At 54.5% G+C, this 17,146-nt stretch overlaps 1 protein-coding gene across 1 annotated transcript; it reads left to right on the forward strand.

Annotated features, from left to right (window-relative positions):
* The first annotated feature begins 882 nt into the window (after positions 1-882).
* Zc3h12a (zinc finger CCCH-type containing 12A) lies at positions 883-9,870 on the forward strand. Its single transcript, XM_038335241.1, has 6 exons — positions 883-991; positions 1,679-2,152; positions 6,318-6,457; positions 7,367-7,601; positions 8,079-8,185; positions 8,359-9,870. The coding sequence occupies exons 2-6, from the start codon at positions 1,713-1,715 to the stop codon at positions 9,222-9,224; spliced, it is 1,788 nt and encodes a 595-aa protein (XP_038191169.1). The 5' UTR covers positions 883-991; positions 1,679-1,712; the 3' UTR covers positions 9,225-9,870.
* The last annotated feature ends 7,276 nt before the right edge of the window (positions 9,871-17,146 follow it).

Consider the following 17,146-nt stretch of genomic DNA (forward strand, 5'->3'; position numbering starts at 1 on the left):
TTGGTGTCTCTGCCTGAGGCCATTCAACCTTTTCTGCATCTCTGTGGGTAAATGGAGATGGCAGGATAGCTCCCACCTATAACTGCAGCATTCAGGAGGCTGAGGTAGGAGGCCACTGGGCTCTTCAAGGATAGCACGGGCTGTGTAGCTTGACCGTGTATCAGAAAGAACAACAAAACCCAAAGGAAATAAAAGGTCCACAAGCACAAGGATCTGTCCATCACCTAAGCCCCAGGTAGATACAGTAAAGGACTGTGCTCATCTTTGGGATCTTGACCAGTGACCTGTCATCTCTTGAGAGTGAATGATAGGATGAGTTTTGCAGTGTGCTTAACAGCATTCTTCATGAACTCTCCCAAAAAGACTGGCATCAATGTCCCTCCTTTCCCTGGCTTTTCCTCCACCACTGTTGGGGTGGTGTCCTCCTGTCTTTGGAAGGTATTTATTTCAGGAAAAGTTCCCCTAACCCTGAGTTTGGCTCCATCTCTGAAGGCGCTTCAGACACAGCCTATGGAACTGAAATGGAGTGGCCGGGTCTCCACCTAACAGGAAGGTGAGACCTCCGATGGTGGTGGCCTCACTTGTGCACCTGGAAGTCTGGACCAGGTCGGTGGGCCTGTCAAGTTGTTGAGCTGAGCCATCGAGGCCATGCTATTCCGGTTTTGCACAGTGCGCAGAACTTGTATCTGCAGCGCTTGCCTTAAGCTGTCGGGTGGCACAAGCTCCAAGCCGCCGAGACTTGGAGTGGCCAGGGGCGTGACTAAGGATGCTGGGGCGGGGTCTGGTCAGGGACGGGGCGGGACCAGCACGGGTCGCCGGGGGCGGGGCCGGGGCAAGAGCGAGGCGGAGCAGGAAGGGGCGGCGGCCCTGCCCTGCTTCCGCGTCACGGCCCTTAAAGCACCTGCCCGCCTGTCGCGGCTACGAAGGTGCAGTCGGAGCTCGGGACTCGGCTCCATGGACGCTCTACGGGCTGCGTCCGTCACTCGGAGGGGTGAGTGAGTGTTGCGGGGTGGCATGAGTGGTGTGCTGTGTTGGGTCCGGCCTCGGAAGGGTCGCGGTTCACGTCTCCATTGCGGATCGCGGGGACCCCGCCGAGTTCACCCCGATGAGTGGAGCGGTGTGTCTTGGGGCACACAGCATGCGCAAGGCTCTAACCGGGGCCGCCTCGCGTCATCGGGCCTGGTAGCCAACCAGAGTCTCCCAGCAACTTTTCTCCCTGTGGGTCACCCCGGAAACTTGTCCTTCCCGGAATGGGACTCCAGCCCTGGGCTCTTAGTATGGGATTCTAGAACGAAGGCGATGGCCACAACGGGGAAGCCCCTGGGTCCCCTGCGCACTTCCAGGCCTCAGTTCCCTTCTGAGAGCCCCGCCCCTGCCTTCTGGGTCCCTTTGTGGAACAAGAAGGGTTTGGGGGTGGAGTCAGACAAGTTGAAAGTTTTTGTGTCACAAACTCTGAGTTGATGACCTTGAGTAAATTCTTTTTGTCAGTGCCTCAGTTTCCCCTATATAAGAATAACTCCTTGCGGAGAGCTCTTGAGATCACAGTCTGAGCTGACACAGGAGGATAGCTTTGGTTAGTGTCAGCTCAGATCATGTTACCTTATCCTGTGAGGGAGAGAGGCTGAAAGAGAGCTACAGTGGGTAGTCCTCGCCCCTAACGCTGTGGTCTCGCCAATAGGAACTGTGATGGACGCTTTCCAAGAATCTGAGATATGAGTGACCCCTGTGGAAAGAAACCTGTCCAAGAAGCCAGCCCCACCATGAGTCTGTGGGATCTTGAGGACAGCCACAGCTGCCGGGGTCGCCCTCAGCCAGTCCAGGACCCTGAGGCTAAAGAAACCTCTGCTGAGTTGCAGATGAAGGTCGACTTCTTTCGGAAGCTGGGCTACTCATCCTCTGAGATCCACAGTGTTCTGCAGAAGTTGGGGGTCCAAGCGGATACCAACACGGTGCTGGGGGAGCTAGTGAAGCATGGCTCAGCTACCGAGCGGGAGTGCCAGGCCTCCACAGACCCCTGCCCCCAGCTCCCTCTGGTGCCCAGGGGCGGAAGCACCCCCAAACCTTCCTGTCTAGAACCTTCACTCCCAGAGGAGGACAAAGAGGGCAGTGATCTGAGGCCTGTGGTCATCGATGGAAGCAATGTGGCCATGAGGTATGTGTCAGTTATGAGGACAGGACCTGTGGAGGTGTCTGTGGCTCTTCCTTTGGGAAAAGAAAAGCTTTGCTTTCCTTTTGAACTGTTGAGGGAATGCAAACGCTCTCTGTGACGTTCCGCCATGTGCCAGGAGGCTCCCTGAAACCTTAAGAGTTCTTGGAGTATTTCATGAATGTCCTAAGAAGGAAAATAGGAGCTTAGACCCTTGCCCAGAGTCACGGCCCTTGATAAATGAGCAGCAAGCATTCAAACTCAGCCTTCTGTGCCCATAGTGTACTTTGTACTGTGGTCTCTCCTGAGACCAGTCCTCTTCTTGCCTCTGATGTGAGGCAGGACAATGTAGGGGAATGACCTGTGGGCTCGAGCTTTCTGGGAGCCAGTCGCTTCACCAGTTGAGCCGTTTCTTCACTCTCCTCAGTCTTTCCTCTCAGGTAGCCCTTGAGGGGAGAAAATGCATAAAATGTGGAGAGTTGTAAGTACTAAGTGAATAGTTGTTCTTCAGTGACTGAGCCCTCTGGGACATCCTTGTCCTAGACTTGCGCTCCCACAGAAGCAAGGCTTAGTTAACTATTGCGAGCCAGCGTCCTAGCCCTAACCAGGACTGACCTATTGGCCGGATCTGGCTCCCTGGGTGTGTGCAGGTGGCCTGATGCTCTGGGCTCACGTGAGCCCTGATGGGATCTATATTGGCCGAATTGATACTGCTTGGGCTGGACCCATCTCAGGGGGTTCCCAGACCTTTGCAGATTGCTCAGGGAAGGAGGCGGGGTGGAGGCAGAAATTGAGCCAGGCTGCCTCTGACCGACCTTAAGGAGCCCTTGACTTCTCCCTTCCATCCAGGCCGCACCCTCCAGTCCTGCTTTCTCCTAGCTCCCTGCACAACGGGCTGGGTGAGTCAGGCCTGGGTGGATCGCACACAAGGAAAAGTTCCTGTTGGCAGGGACCAGGGGAGACCCCAGCAAGAGAACAGGAAGAGGGGAAGTCTCCTTCCTGGTTGCCCCAAGGGCTGTCCCAGGTGAACTGCCCAACTTGTCACGATGCCAGCTTCTTCCCTACCTGGCATTTGGTCCCACCTACTCTCAACCCAGCTGGGTCAAGTGAGCTGTCTAGCTGGCCCTGGCCCTACTTAGCTGGTACGTGGGGGGCAGCCCTCTTCAACACCTTTGGGTCCGTCTTCACATCTTTAAAATGAACTGATCTTGGGTGGAAGGCTGAGAAACGCTGGCTTCCATGCCAGAGGGCAGCAGGTCAAACTTGTCCCTTCAGAGGCTGCTGTTCTCTCGGAGGTTCTGAGACAGGGTAGGAATTTGGAGAGGTCTGACCCCCCCTAGGAATCGTGGGCTGGGTGTCTTGTGGGCAGCCATGTGCTATGTGTATTTGTATCCTGGGCAGGGGAAGGAGGGGCCTGGGCGGGAGGAGGGGCAGTAGTGGAGGGGTTCAGGAGAGCTGATACCAAAGAGACAGACAGCTACTGTCTGCCGGCCCGCCTGCCTATCTGCTGGGGGTTTCTGAGCTGGGGTGGCCACGGAAGGGGAATTCCAGCCTCACACTTCCTGTCTCAGCAGCTGCCTGGTTCCTACCCTGCTGCTCTCCACACACACAAGGGCTAGCCCCCACCATATGCAAATCGTGGGGAAATTCACCTCTGTTTCCTTCTAAGGGAATTTTCCTGTACTCATTAGGCCCAGCCCAGGCAGTTCTTTATACCTGGGGAGGCTAACCCTGCCTTGTCCTTGGGCAGGAGCTGGAGTCTTCCATATACCCAGCCCATCAGATTGGGTAGGGGCCCCGACCGGGGGCCTGCGGGACTCTGAGGGTGGGAGGAAGTTGGTTTTCCTGGGCCAACCAAGCTTCCTGCATTGCAGTGAGCTGAATGAGTAGTCCGGGTGGGCATTCTGGGCCTCAGGCCTCAAATGCTCTCGCTGCCAAGAATAGGGCTCTGACTACCTGCTGAGGGAACATTCCGGTACCAGCCCGGCTGAGATGAGACTTGTCCCCAGCCAGGGGGTTAAATGCCCAGAGGCAGTACATCGGAAGATCCTCAAGCTTGACTTGGCTGGTCCAGGAGGGGCCCGTGAATCCACAGAGAGGTCAGGGAATGTGTGGACATGGCACAGTCAGGACAGTAAGCCATGGTGCAGAAGAAGACCACCTCACATCTGGGGAGATAACAGATGGTGCAGGGAAGGAGACAGTCTGATGGGGCCGTGGGCTTTGTGAAGCCACAGACGGGGATGTTCCGCAGAGGTTTTGACATGTCACCTGGCTTCCGAAAGGAAGTGTAAGAATTTGCCGAGCCCATCATTTCTCTGGCTCAGGGGTGTCCCTTCCTCTCCATATGCAGAATGCACGCCATTGATGCTTGAGTTCTGAAACTCCTCTTGTCGCATGTTCTCTCTGCGTCTTCAGTAAGGGAAACGACAGTGATCCAGTAGCCCCACACTCCAGTCTGGCTTTCACCTCTTAGCACTAGCCAGGTTACTTGTGCGTGTCAGGGAGTCTTCTTCCCAGCACTGAGATGGTCTAGGTGGACTAGGTGCCCTTCCCAGCCATCAGGGCTGTTGGTACCTAAACGCCAACAGGAGTGGTTCTGTTCACATTGGCTGCTGTGTGACCCATGGTGACTAAGTTACCCTCTCTGGACCCTCTGAACAGAGGGGAAGGGGAGGGTAATAGTGTACTTCTTGTGGGCTTGGTGATGATTCCAGGGGGAGCACAGAGCGGACAGGTTTGCCGCCGGCCAGGTTTGCCACTCCCCGTGAGTTTCGACTCCACTGTGAGCAGGCTCCATGGGAGGTGGGGAAGGAGAGGCTGGAAGTACGGCCTTGGAGAGGACTCTGTTTCCTCTACCGTTCAGAGACTTAGAGACTCTGGAGCCTCACCCTCACCCCACCCCACCGCCCCCGGATAGCCTCCATGCCTCCAGCTGCCCTACTCCCACTCTCTGTCTCTTGGGACTCCAGCTATCACCCCCTCTCCCCAAAACTACCCACAGGATGTGGTCTGCCATGGACTTGCCTCTTTTGCGTAACATTTATTCTGTTTTATTTGCCAAATGAGTCTTGAGTCGCTCACTGTGGGGCTAACCAGAGGCCGGGATTGCTGGGGAGGGAGCCCCCTTCAGCACTTCCAGGAACTCCACCTTACCAGCCATCTTTGGCCTCAAGCCCCCCTGGTGTGAAATGGCTTGTCTAAGAAAGGTACCCTCCGCCAAGCTTGCGGGCAGAGACCCAGGCTAGGGCAGCCTAGGAGCCAGCTAGGTTACTTCTGAGGAAAGCCATGTTTAGATAGAACAAGCCCAAGGCCTGATGCCCCAGCCCTTCTTGTGAGCAAGCAGAGTTCCCCAGCAATTTCCTGCCCATCTTTCTGCCAGGAGTCACACCCTCCCTGGGGTGGCGGCAGTGCGCCCCCCCCCCACGCACGCAGACATGCAGGGAGGGGCAGGCTTGCAGGGAACTGGCCTCTTGAGAGGAAAAGAGGTGGCCTTTCACTTTCACCCTGAAAACTTCCTGGAGTGTTCCTGGTTGTTATTTCCTGACCCCTGTAGAAGGGTGACTCCCCATGCTCCTTCCCTGCACCCTTTGGGGACCCAAGCCAGCCAAGACCTTGCACACAGACTGAACTTTAATCCGGAACAGTCTGGTTTCTCTCCTGCTTAACATGGCTGGTGCCTCCCTCCCCCCCCCGCCCCCCCCGTCTCCTCCTCCTCCTCCTCCGCTGGTGCCTCCTTGCTGTGTAGTGTTGAGGGAAAGAAGTGACTCAGCCTACGTGTGCAAATCTGTGTCCCCATGGTCCCCGTGGCTCCTGGGTAGGGCAGAAACCCCAAGTCTCCCATCACCTTTACCCACCCCCAGATATGTTGCAAGTGGCCCGACCCTCCCCCCTACGTGGGGAGCCAGTGTGGCTAGATTCCTGGGTGGATCCACACTTTGAGGAGATGGAATCTTAGGGAAAGTCCCATCTGGGGCTGGCCACCAGGCGCTGTGGGAACGGGCCCAGGGACAAGGCCTTAGGCCCTACAGGCAGAGAGCCAGGGACTGAGTCCTGCAGCTACCCAGCAAGGCCAAGCAGGGCTGGAGCGTGGCCCACTTCCCACTTCTGCTCCGGCCTGGGTGACCACAGACTGGCTACTCTGTGAGCTAACTTATCCCTCCTCTGCCAGTCACGGGAACAAGGAAGTCTTCTCTTGTCGGGGCATTCTGCTGGCTGTGAACTGGTTTCTGGAGCGGGGCCACACAGACATCACAGTGTTTGTACCATCATGGAGGAAGGAACAGCCTCGGCCAGATGTGCCCATCACAGGTATGTGTGCTGCAAGTGGGATGGTCTCACTGTACCAGCCACCCTGGTGCTCCCCAAAAGAGTCCTTGAATAGGGCCAACACCTTCTAGATTATAAGCAAGGACCAGTCTGTCTTTCTCCAGTGCCTGCTGCCTTCAGCAGCCCAGCTCAGAGGAGAATGGCTGGGAGTCACCTTGTGTAGTCTTGAGGTGTCTCATCCTATTAGAGAGGCATCCCCTGTTCAGCATCCCCAGTGGCAGAGGGGCAATATAGTTTCATGATTGAGACCGTGGGTGCTGGGCCAAGAAGACAAGGTGAGAGGCTTGGCCCCGAGTAACCCAGACAAGGGTCTTACGGCTCTGAGCCTTGAGCTCTTCAGCTTGAAATGGGGCAGGGTGAAAGTGTGCCGACAACATCCACCAAACACTGCCAGAGGAGCAATTGCGACGGTATGGAAGTGCTTAACCCAGCACAGCGAGAATGCATGTTGTGTTCAGGCTGCGGCCACCCCACCATGAGAGCCCCCACCTTGAGGAGGAGGGAGTGAGAAGACAGCTTCTTTAGAAGTCTGCAAGGCCAGGCCAGGCTGGGGACTCCTGAGCCTCTTCTGAACAAGGCTGGGAGCGTTGTTCTGAGTGTGTGAGGGACGTGGCCAGTACACTTCTTCCTGGACCCCTATGGTAGGGGACACAGGCAGGCAGGGCATACAGGCCAGAGGGGAAGCAGGAAGAACCACCCTGGGCTCGGCGCTCCTGCTGAATGGGATGCTCATGCACACAGGGGCACTTGGTTTCCACATGGCTGCCTGGTTTCTATCCTCTCGAAACTGGTGTGAACAGCCTCTGAGCCCAGCCACTGTGAGCCATGGAGCCCTGTTGGGTGTCTCAGGGTCCCCAGGGGCCCCTGACCTGCACCTCTGTCATCCCCCAGACCAGCACATTCTGCGGGAACTAGAGAAAAAGAAGATCCTGGTGTTCACACCGTCCAGGCGTGTAGGTGGCAAGCGTGTGGTGTGCTACGATGACCGCTTCATTGTGAAGCTGGCCTATGAATCCGACGGGGTGGTAGTCTCCAATGACACATACCGGGACCTCCAAGGCGAGCGGCAGGAGTGGAAGCGCTTCATTGAGGAGCGGCTGCTCATGTACTCTTTCGTCAGTGACAAGTACGTTACTGCTGGAGGACTGGGAACTGGGAGAGACACCGGGGGTGGACTCTGTGGGCCCATGGTCTGGGTTGCAGCTTAGGCAGTGACGTGAGTAACGGAGAGAAGGCTGGGGCCAGCAGAGCTTTTGACTGGGGGCTGGGGGGTTGCAGCTAGCTTGAGACAGACCCAATGCATTCCTCGATGGCTCTCTCCAGTAAGTCTATGGCAGCATACATCCCAAGATGCAGTTAGCTTGTGGCTTCTTGAGAACTCCCAGCCTGGGGAGTGCCCTGAAGGTAACCCTGAGCTATACCCCTCTGAACTGAGGGATCCCCTCTTCCTTTGGGGTGAGCCAGCTGCAAACTCAGAATTGGGGCATCCTGCAGACAGGCAGTTTGGGGCCTGATCTCTCCCCAGGAAGCCTGGCTGTCCAGCCCTTTCCTTGGGCCCTCTTCATGACTTCCTTCTCCTGAGCGTTCCTTTCATCTACCACAGGTTCATGCCCCCTGATGACCCTTTGGGACGGCATGGGCCTAGCCTAGACAACTTCTTGCGTAAGAAGTCACTGCCTTCTGAACACAGGAAGCAGCCATGTCCTTATGGTGAGACCCAGCTCCGTCTTCAGTAGCCTTTTTTACCTTCCCTTTTGCCTGCCCATCCACCTAGGCCTGCCTGTGCCCTGGTGGCTTCCTTGTGGAGACCACCTAAACCCCAAGTCCCTGAGCCTCCTCTTCTCTCTGGCCCCATTTTGAGACACTCTTTGTCCTTCTTGCAGGGAGGAAGTGTACCTATGGAATCAAGTGCCGGTTCTTCCACCCTGAGCGGCCAAGCCGCCCCCAGCGCTCCGTGGCTGATGAGCTCCGCGCTAATGCCCTCCTCTCACCCCCCAGGACTCCAGTGAAGGACAAAAGTGGCCAGAGGCCTTCCCCTGCCTCTCAGCCCCGCTCTGTGTCTCCAGAAGCTGAGCAGAGCAACCTAGATGGGAAAAAACTGGGGGCCAGATCATCCCCAGGCCCCCACCAAGAAGGCTCCACACAGACCTTTAGTACAGCTGGCAGGAGCCTCCCTGTTAGTGGGGGCAGCTTTGGGCCCACCGAGTGGCTCCCACACACCCCGGACTCACTGCCATACACCTCCCAGGAGTGCCTTGATTCAGGCATTGGCTCCCTGGAGAGCCAGATGTCGGAATTATGGGGGGTGCGAGGAGGCAGCCCTGGGGAGTCGGGCTCAACTCGGGGTCCTTATGCTGGTTATCACACCTATGGGTCTGAGCTCCCAGCAGCACCTGCCTTTGCTCCCTTTAGACAGCCCATTGGTGCTGGCCACTTCAGTGTCCCCACCGAATATGTGCCCCAGCTGCCCACCTTTCCAGCCAGAGAGTACTGGTCTGAGCCGTACCCTTTGCCCTCACCCACCCAAGTCCTTCATGAGCCCCAGAGGCCCAGCCAAGGGGCTAGTGGGGGCCCCTGGGGCAGGGTGAGCGAAAGGGCCAAAGAAAGGGCTGGTGTGTACACCAAGTTGTGTGGCGTCTTCCCCCCACACCTGGTAGAAGCTGTGATGGGGCGCTTCCCACAGCTCCTGGACCCCCAGCAGCTGGCTGCCGAGATCCTTTCTTACAAGTCCCAGCACCTCAGTAAGTAAGCGAGGAGGTGGCTCAAGGGGCTGTCAGGCATCAGAGATCGGTCCCCAGCCCCTAGCCTACCTTGGAAGAGGGACGAAAGGAGCTGGCAAGAGAATTTTCAAACCAAAGATCCCATAGGATTGGTTCTGGCCCTGTGGCACCTCTATCTATCCCGCACGGGTCAGAAGCGATCACCCTGTTGATACACATTGTATCTCTGTCATTTAAGGAGACGTTGCCGGTCAGGCCGTCCATCCGTGGCTGATGCCCAAACCCTCTTTTTTCTCAGAGGGCGGGGAGGGAGGCCTAGGGGAGCAGAGGCCTTTACTAGACCCCACCCTCCACCCTGTCCCTGGGACGCCGGCACTGCCGGCAAGTTGGGCACCATGTGCCTGCCCTCCGAGGCCCCCCTCAAGCCAATGCGGCTTCGTCCCTTTTCACAGGGCATGAAGCTTCATGTTAGTAAGCAAGATGCTTCTTATAACCTACCCGCCCGCTCTGTCCACCTACCCCGTCACCCCACCAGGGCTCCAAGGCCCTCTGTCCCCACACCTGTTAACCTTTCCCCATGGGTGGGAGGGCACATGTATGCTGTGTACAGATACGAAATTGAAATATTTTAAGTGGAAAGATTGTCAAAAATAAAGGCTATTGTGAGTCCTTGAAGAGCTAGTTGTCTTTGATATGCTTGGGGGGAGAGGGTGAGGGCTGGAGTGACAGGAGCCCAGGAGGGCAGGTGGCCTCCAGCTTTCACCCTGGGGGAGCCATTTGACATCATTCCCTGTCCTCAGAAAGGAAGGTTTCCAGAATTGGTTGGTCCCTTGGAGCTGAGCCTGGATGGGCGGTGGGATGTCCCTGGACACAGCGGGTGACAGGTGCCGGAAGCAGAAGTGTGACAACAGAGAGCCCTGAGGCTTCAGCGGGATAGTGGTGGCAGGCGGAGCTGTTCCCCTTTTCTATGTTGTAGAATTGAGGGTAGGAAATAGGGAACCGATCTACCACATTATAGCCTTAGAGGGCGGGGCATCTGGGAGGGTGTGAGGGTGCTGCACTCCGGGCCCTCCTCCCAGATCTTCGGTGTCTCAAGAACGAGGGTTGGGGAGAGCTGGGGTAGGGACAGCAGCATGGAGAGGCCCTGCCACTGACTGCCACCTGGAGCGAAGGGACTGTCCCTCTCAGACCTCAGTTTCCTCATCCTCTGAAATGGGAATACTAATGGCAGCCACCTTACAGGTTTGTCACTAGGATTCAGAGAGATAATACGTGCTGGGCGTGTGACCTGCCTCCTGCCACACAAGAACTGCTCATTAGAAGCCTCCAGAAGCGTGACTCCTGTAGGTGGCTTCACAGGACTGACCCCATCCACGTCAAACTGCTCCCCAGCCTAGACAAGCCCAGGCAAGAAGATGCTTCCCTCCCTCCTCCTCCTCCCTGCTCCAACCTCAAAAATGAACACACGTACTAAATATTTTAAATGAAAGGCTAGGCTATCACACAGTCCCTGAACAAATACTGTCAGCTGGGGGAAATGGAAGAAATTACAGCTTTAATAATCCTACCTTTTTGAACAAGTCCTTGGGTTTGTACTTAATGGCCGGTGTAGCCGTATTTTCTGCTTTAAAAGCGACTTCGGTACAACACAGCTGTGATGCTGAGGAAGAAAATGTCACCCCCGGGGCCCTGCCCACCAGCGCCTGGCCACCCTGTCAGAGATCTCTGCTTGAGGCAGGGATCAGGGTACCTCGCCATGCATGAGCTGGGAGCCTCTCTCCCACAGACATTCAAGGTGTCTGTCCCAAGCTCGTTGCTCCCAGCCTCCTCAGGAGGTTTTATCAGCACGAGGAGATGGCAAAGCCTTACTTACACTTTATAATCCAACTACATTTTGTCGTTTCAGGAGCTGGGAATGCAGCCAGCTGTGTGCGGCATTCTCTCCTCAGCACCTGGTGCTGGGGCAGCCACTGGCAATCCCAGCTTCTGTGAAGCTGTGGGAGGCACAGAAGTTCAAGGCCATCTTTGGTTACAAAGCAAGTTTCCCAGCCAACTTGGCCTGCCCGAGACCCTATCTCAAACGGGAAACAAAACACACAAGACACACAAACACTCCAGTGTGCTCTCAGGTTAAAGGGCTATTTATGGGCATCTGTTTGTCTTTACGGGATAGGAAGCTAAAATACCGGACCGTCTAGTTCATTATCAGCTGCCTGGCAAGGCTGAATGACTTGCCCAAGGTCCCACGGAGGAAGAAGGCAGGCTGGGGCAGGGCTTTCAGTACTTGTCCCTGGTCCCAAAATCTGACACCAGTCTACTGTGACTCAAGCCCTTGCAGAAATGGGAAGAAATGTCCTACCAGAGAGACAACTATAACGCCCCCACTTCAGCTGCCCAGGAGGGCCCAGGCTCTATACAACATAATGGAGCTTGAAATCAAGGGTCCTCTGGAAGGGGAAGTGGGAAACTCTTCTGCCTGGTCCTTCACCAGAGTTGAAGTCACTTGCTGACTGTCCTAGGGGGGTGACATATGAGGGGATCCCACGGGCAGAGAGGCAACGGCATTAGTGCCAGCAGGCTGTGGCTGTCAGGAGGCAGTGCCTGGCCCTGATGTTCACTGACAGGAACGAGGACTATGGAGTCACACAAAAGGTGCCACCTGGGGCTGGGCCCTGGGGAAGAGAGGGTCAGCTCAGGCCTTCTGTGATGCCTGCCCTGGCACCCATGCTTCCTGACAAGGAAGCCAGCTCAGCTGGACTAGCCGGCCACAGAGCCATGCCTCCAGGCCTCTTTCTCAATCTAGCTTCCGGGCAGAGCTACGCAGGCAGCCAGGCTCAAAGCCAAGGCTGTTGCTTCTCTGTGACTTGCTTCAGCTTAACTCCGAGGTTCTCAACCACCTCTTACCCCCTGGCCCACTAAAGCGGGCTTCGAAGGGTGGTGCCAAGTCACAGGGCCTTGGCCTCCCTACCTGTAAACAGGACACAAAGACAGACCACCTCTCCAGACATACAAGAGGCTGCCACAGACAGTGGCAGCTAGAGGCAGCCACGCACCAGTTCAAGCCCCACTCACTAGCGAGGCCGCCCTGGGCGACTCACCTCCCTCCTCACGGGGCCTCAGCTGCCTGGCCCACAGTGATCCACGTGTGAGCTTAACGGGAGAGGGTGGCAAGGACGGAATGTGACTCCTGAGACCAAAGCTCAAGTCACCAGGCATGCTGCAAGGGATCAAATTCCAAGTAGCTGCCCCAGTTGCTCTTTCTTCCTGCTTTTCCTGGTTACTTGAGCCAAGAGGCTGATGGGGAAACTGGTGTGTATGCAAATTCCCACTGTTGGGAAATGATCCCTAGATGCCAGGCCTTCCCGCAGGCCCCTCCCACTTGCACCAGCAGGTGCTGGCCCCTAGGTGCTTCAGCAAGTTCTGTGCCACAGATTTAACCCTTCAAGCTCCATCCCTTCCCCCCCCCCCCCCCCCCCCCCCCCCCCCGCCTGCTCAGAAGCCAAAATGACTGTAGTCTGATATAGGGAATCTCTGCATTCCCTGCCAGACTGAGCCAGCCCAAAATAAAATGAAGCAGCCCAGATCTGGATGTCACTGTCTACTCAAGTCTCCAGCAGGCTTCTTCAGGATATGGGAATACCTGGTAGTCCCTGAAGAGCCACTGTGCAAAGCCCACCTGGAGCTACTAATGTCCCAAGCTGCTGGTCTTTCAGGAGATGAGGGAAGCCAGCGGCTGGGACAAGGCCAGCACCCATCTCTGCAACTCCCATTTCTTCTCCTTCCCCCCTCCCTCCCCAGGAACAGCCTGCACAGAAGGGCAACCCCCTTCTCAAGGAGGTGTTGAGGAGACAAAACTTGGTGGCTAAATCATTGGATAAGCCCTGTCAGAGGGAAGGTGGCCCCAAGGACCCCAGGACCTTTGTCCCAGGCTTCAACTACTGGCTAATCTGTCATTGGCTCATAGCCAATAGGGTGACAAGAACCTGTCCTGGGGACCTCCTAGTTCATGGGAAGGGTGTGGGAGACTTGGCTGAAAGAGGCAGGAAATAGAGCCCTGTAATTAAGGAAGCCCAAGCTATCCTAGGCCATGGCATGTAAACCCTTCCAGCCAGTTCCTGGAGGGGGAGGAGGCCCACGCTGTAACCTAGGGTGTGCCGCCTGAAGCTGCTATCAAGGCTGGTGATCCTAAAGTGCTTACCAATTTAAGAAACAGCAAGGAGACTCCGTGGGAGGAACGGCTTAGGCACCCAAGCCTGCCATATGCCAGGCATGCGGCACCCTGCTGCCACCTTCTGGTAGTTCCCAGTACTACTATTACTACTACTACTACTACTGCTTGGAATGAGTGGCTTGCCCACCTGGAACTGCTAAAAGCCCAAAATGCTGGTGTCTTTCCCAGGGTGAGGGTAAGAGTGGCCCCATGAGGTCCGAACTAATGTGCTCGGGAGAGGTGGCTCTGTCTGGGAGAATGCGCAAAGCAGAGCACTGACCCATACAGGGAACTCCTGTTGGCTTTTGTTTCTGAACAGGACTATGTCAACCTCACAATCCTCTCAAGTCCTTCCAACACAGCTGTGTGCTTTTTGTTTAAGCAGTAAATTTTCAAAGGCATCTGCATAGAGTTCTCACAGTCCTGGCAATGAATTAGCCAAGAAAATTCTTGGGCATGAGGTATAACTGAGTGGCTGAGTGCTTGCTCAACAGGTACCAATCCCCTGGTTCAACCCTCAGCCACATGTTGCAGATGCACACACAAGCTGGAAGGATAATCAAGGAGAAAAATTACAATTACATATAATAAAATCACTGCAAGCTGCTATTCCAAAAGAACTGAAAGGGCCTGGTGTGGTGGCACACGCCTTTAATGCCAGCACTCCGGAGGCAGAGGCAGGTGGATCTCTGTGAGCTCGAGGTCAGCCTGGTCTACAAAGTGAGTTCTGGGACAGCCAAAGCTACTGCACAGAGAACCCTGGAAGAAGAAAAGAAGAAGAAGAGGAGGAAGAGGAGGAGGAGGAGGAAGAAGAGGAAGAGGAGGAGGAGAAGAAGGAGAAGGAGAAGGAGAAGGAGAAGGAGAAGGAGAAGGAGAAGGAGGAGGAGGAGGAGAAGGAGAAGAAGAAGAAGAAGAAGAAGAAGAATAAGAAGAAAAGAAAAAAATAATTTAAAGGTTGAAAATGCTGTCATTTGGGTAGGATGTGGGAAAATAGGCAATAATCCTATCGCTAGAGTCATAGTGTCAACTCTGGAAGGGACCTGGTACTCAGGCTTACCTAAGAAACACACGCCTCTCAACTCAGCAATCCTACTGATTTATCCCGAGCCCTCATCTGCAAAAATGACGGAATGAGTTTACTGCAGCAGCAGAAGCCTGGAAGCACCAACACCACCACTAGAGCACAGGCTACAGAAACTGGCACACAGCAGTGGACTAGTAAAGCCAGTGAAAATGAGGCAGCTGTGTACTTGGAATTTGGTTTTGCTTTTTTTGTTTTGCGGGTAGCTTGGCATAGGAAAGCTGCTGCCTCAGCTTCTCGCTTGCTGGTTGGGATTACAGGTGTGCACCGCCAAGCCTGGCTCTGTATGTTTTTGCATTTCTGTGCGCGCGCACACACATGTGCATGAGTGGATGGTTTAGGCCCACAGTGTGGGTCCTAAGGATCGAACTCAAGCCATGAGGCTTAGGCCAAATGGCTTAGCCTGCTGAGCTATCCTGCCAGCCCGAGGCTGCCTTTGGGCTGTCTTCTAATCTAAGGAAGGGCAGAGCAGAGAGAGCACTTTACCATCTTTGCAGTGTTTGTCCACGCTCCTCAGACCCCACAAAGTTCCTGCAAGACACAGCACTGCCGTCTCCAGAAAGGCTGTGCGACAGAGACCCAAGTTTCCGCTGAGTGCACTCCAGCACCATCTGAAGGCACCGTTTGCACATGGGTATGGCCAAAAGTTCTCCCAAAGCCTGGTGGTAATTCTAATCCCCAGGGTGAAGATATCAAGAGGGAAGGTTTACAGCTCAAATGGGTGGAGCTCTCTAGAGCAGAATTACAAACTGATCTCTCAAAGAGGCTTGAAGCTGGGTGGTGGTGGCACATGCCTTTAATCCCAGCACTTGGGAGGCAGAGACAGGCGGATCTCTGTGAGTTCGAGGCCAGCTTGGTCTACAAGAGATAGTTCCAGGACAGGCCCCAAAGCTACAGAGAAACCCTGTCTCAAACAAAAACAAACAAACAAACAAACAAAAAAAGTGAACATTCAAAACTAATTTTTAAAAAAAAAAAAAAAAAAAAGAGGGGCTGGAGAGATGGCTCAGAGGTTAAGAGCATTGCCTGCTCTTCCAAAGGTCCTGAGTTCAATTCCCAGCAACCACATGGTGGCTCACAACCATCTGTAATGAGGTCTGGTGCCCTCTTCTGGCCTGCAGGCATACACACAGATAGAATATTATATATATGATAAATAAATATTTTTTTAAAAAAAAAGAAAGAAAAGAAAAAAGGGGGCTGGAGAGGTGGCTTAGTGGGTAAGAACACTGCTGCTCTTCCAGAGGACTCGGGATTCAATTCCCAGCAACCACACAGCAGCTCACGACTGTCTGTAACTCCAGTGCCAGGGGATCGATTCTCCCACGCAGACATACTTGCAGGCAAAACACAATGTATTTAAAAGTAAAGTTAATTAATTTAAAATAAATCAAAGAGGCTTCAAGGAGCGCCCTCCCCACCACTCAAGGAGACAGCAAAGGCCTCTGGGAACCAGGATCCAGACCCTTTACCAAGCACATACATCTACTGGTGACCTGACCTTCAATTTTCTTGCCTCTAGGACAATTATCTGTAAGCCATCAAGTTTATGTTACTGTTACAGTAGCCTCAACAGACTGACACACGTATTCAGATGACATATTTCAAAGGCCCCACCCATCCTGAGAAGCAGAACAGGTTATCTGGGGTGAAGGTGTGGAGCCGGGAGGACACTGACCAGGGGCCTACGGTGTATTACTGCACATAAGCAACAAAGATTTGGAGTGCACACACCTCCAACACATGCTATTAAACCTGACGGCAGTCACTCTCATCAGTGAAAACAATGCCACTGTCAGCAGTTTCTTGTGGTTCAACCTAATATTTATTTATAAATTATCCACATATATTAATGAACTAATATTTAGGCGTATTACACAACATATTCCAAGTGAAGAACTACACAAGGCTGAGGTCCAAAGAGGAAACACATCTAAGATCTGGTCTCTCCCTCTACAGCCCAAGCCACACCCACACCCGCTCCCTTTCCCATGGACACGTAAGCAAGGGCCAGCACCCGTACCACCCACAGCGTGGCTGACCCCACAGAGCAGTGTTCAAAATGAAACCTGTGCTTCAAATCCTGAGGCTAGCCCTGAAGACCAAAACCTGGGAACACAGGGATAGACTGATAGGCACTCGCACTCTCTCTCTCTCTCTCTCTCTCTCTCTCTCTCTCTCTCTCTCTCTCTCTCTCTCTCTCTCTTACACACACACACACACACACACACACACACAGCATCTTCCTGGGCACTATACACAGCCCCATGCTGGGAGGAAGCTGTGCATATAGAACACCATCCACCACTTCCATCAAGGCAGAGCTTCTGAAAAGAATTTTCCGGTGTGCAAACGCCTCAGTGACTTGGAATAAAGCTGAGGGTGGGAAAGACCAAAATAAGTGCAAAAATTAAGCCAGAGAGCGCTTTGGAAACAGACGCCGACTACTTATGAGCGAAGGCTCCTTAGAGCTTTGTTTTTACTGCGAGGGTGGACACAGGGGCATGACTCTCTACTTCCTGCACCCAGGACCAAAAGCCTCGAGGTGAAGACCCCACTGCTTGCTTCCTACTCTTGGAACAAAGGATTTTCCTGAAAGCGAGTGGCACAGACTCAAGTGGGAGTTAACGGTTTAAGCCATGTGGGCTTGGCACTCCTAT

This window comes from Arvicola amphibius, chromosome 6 (genome assembly GCF_903992535.2).
Source record: "Arvicola amphibius chromosome 6, mArvAmp1.2, whole genome shotgun sequence".
Taxonomy (NCBI): Eukaryota; Metazoa; Chordata; class Mammalia; order Rodentia; family Cricetidae; genus Arvicola; species Arvicola amphibius.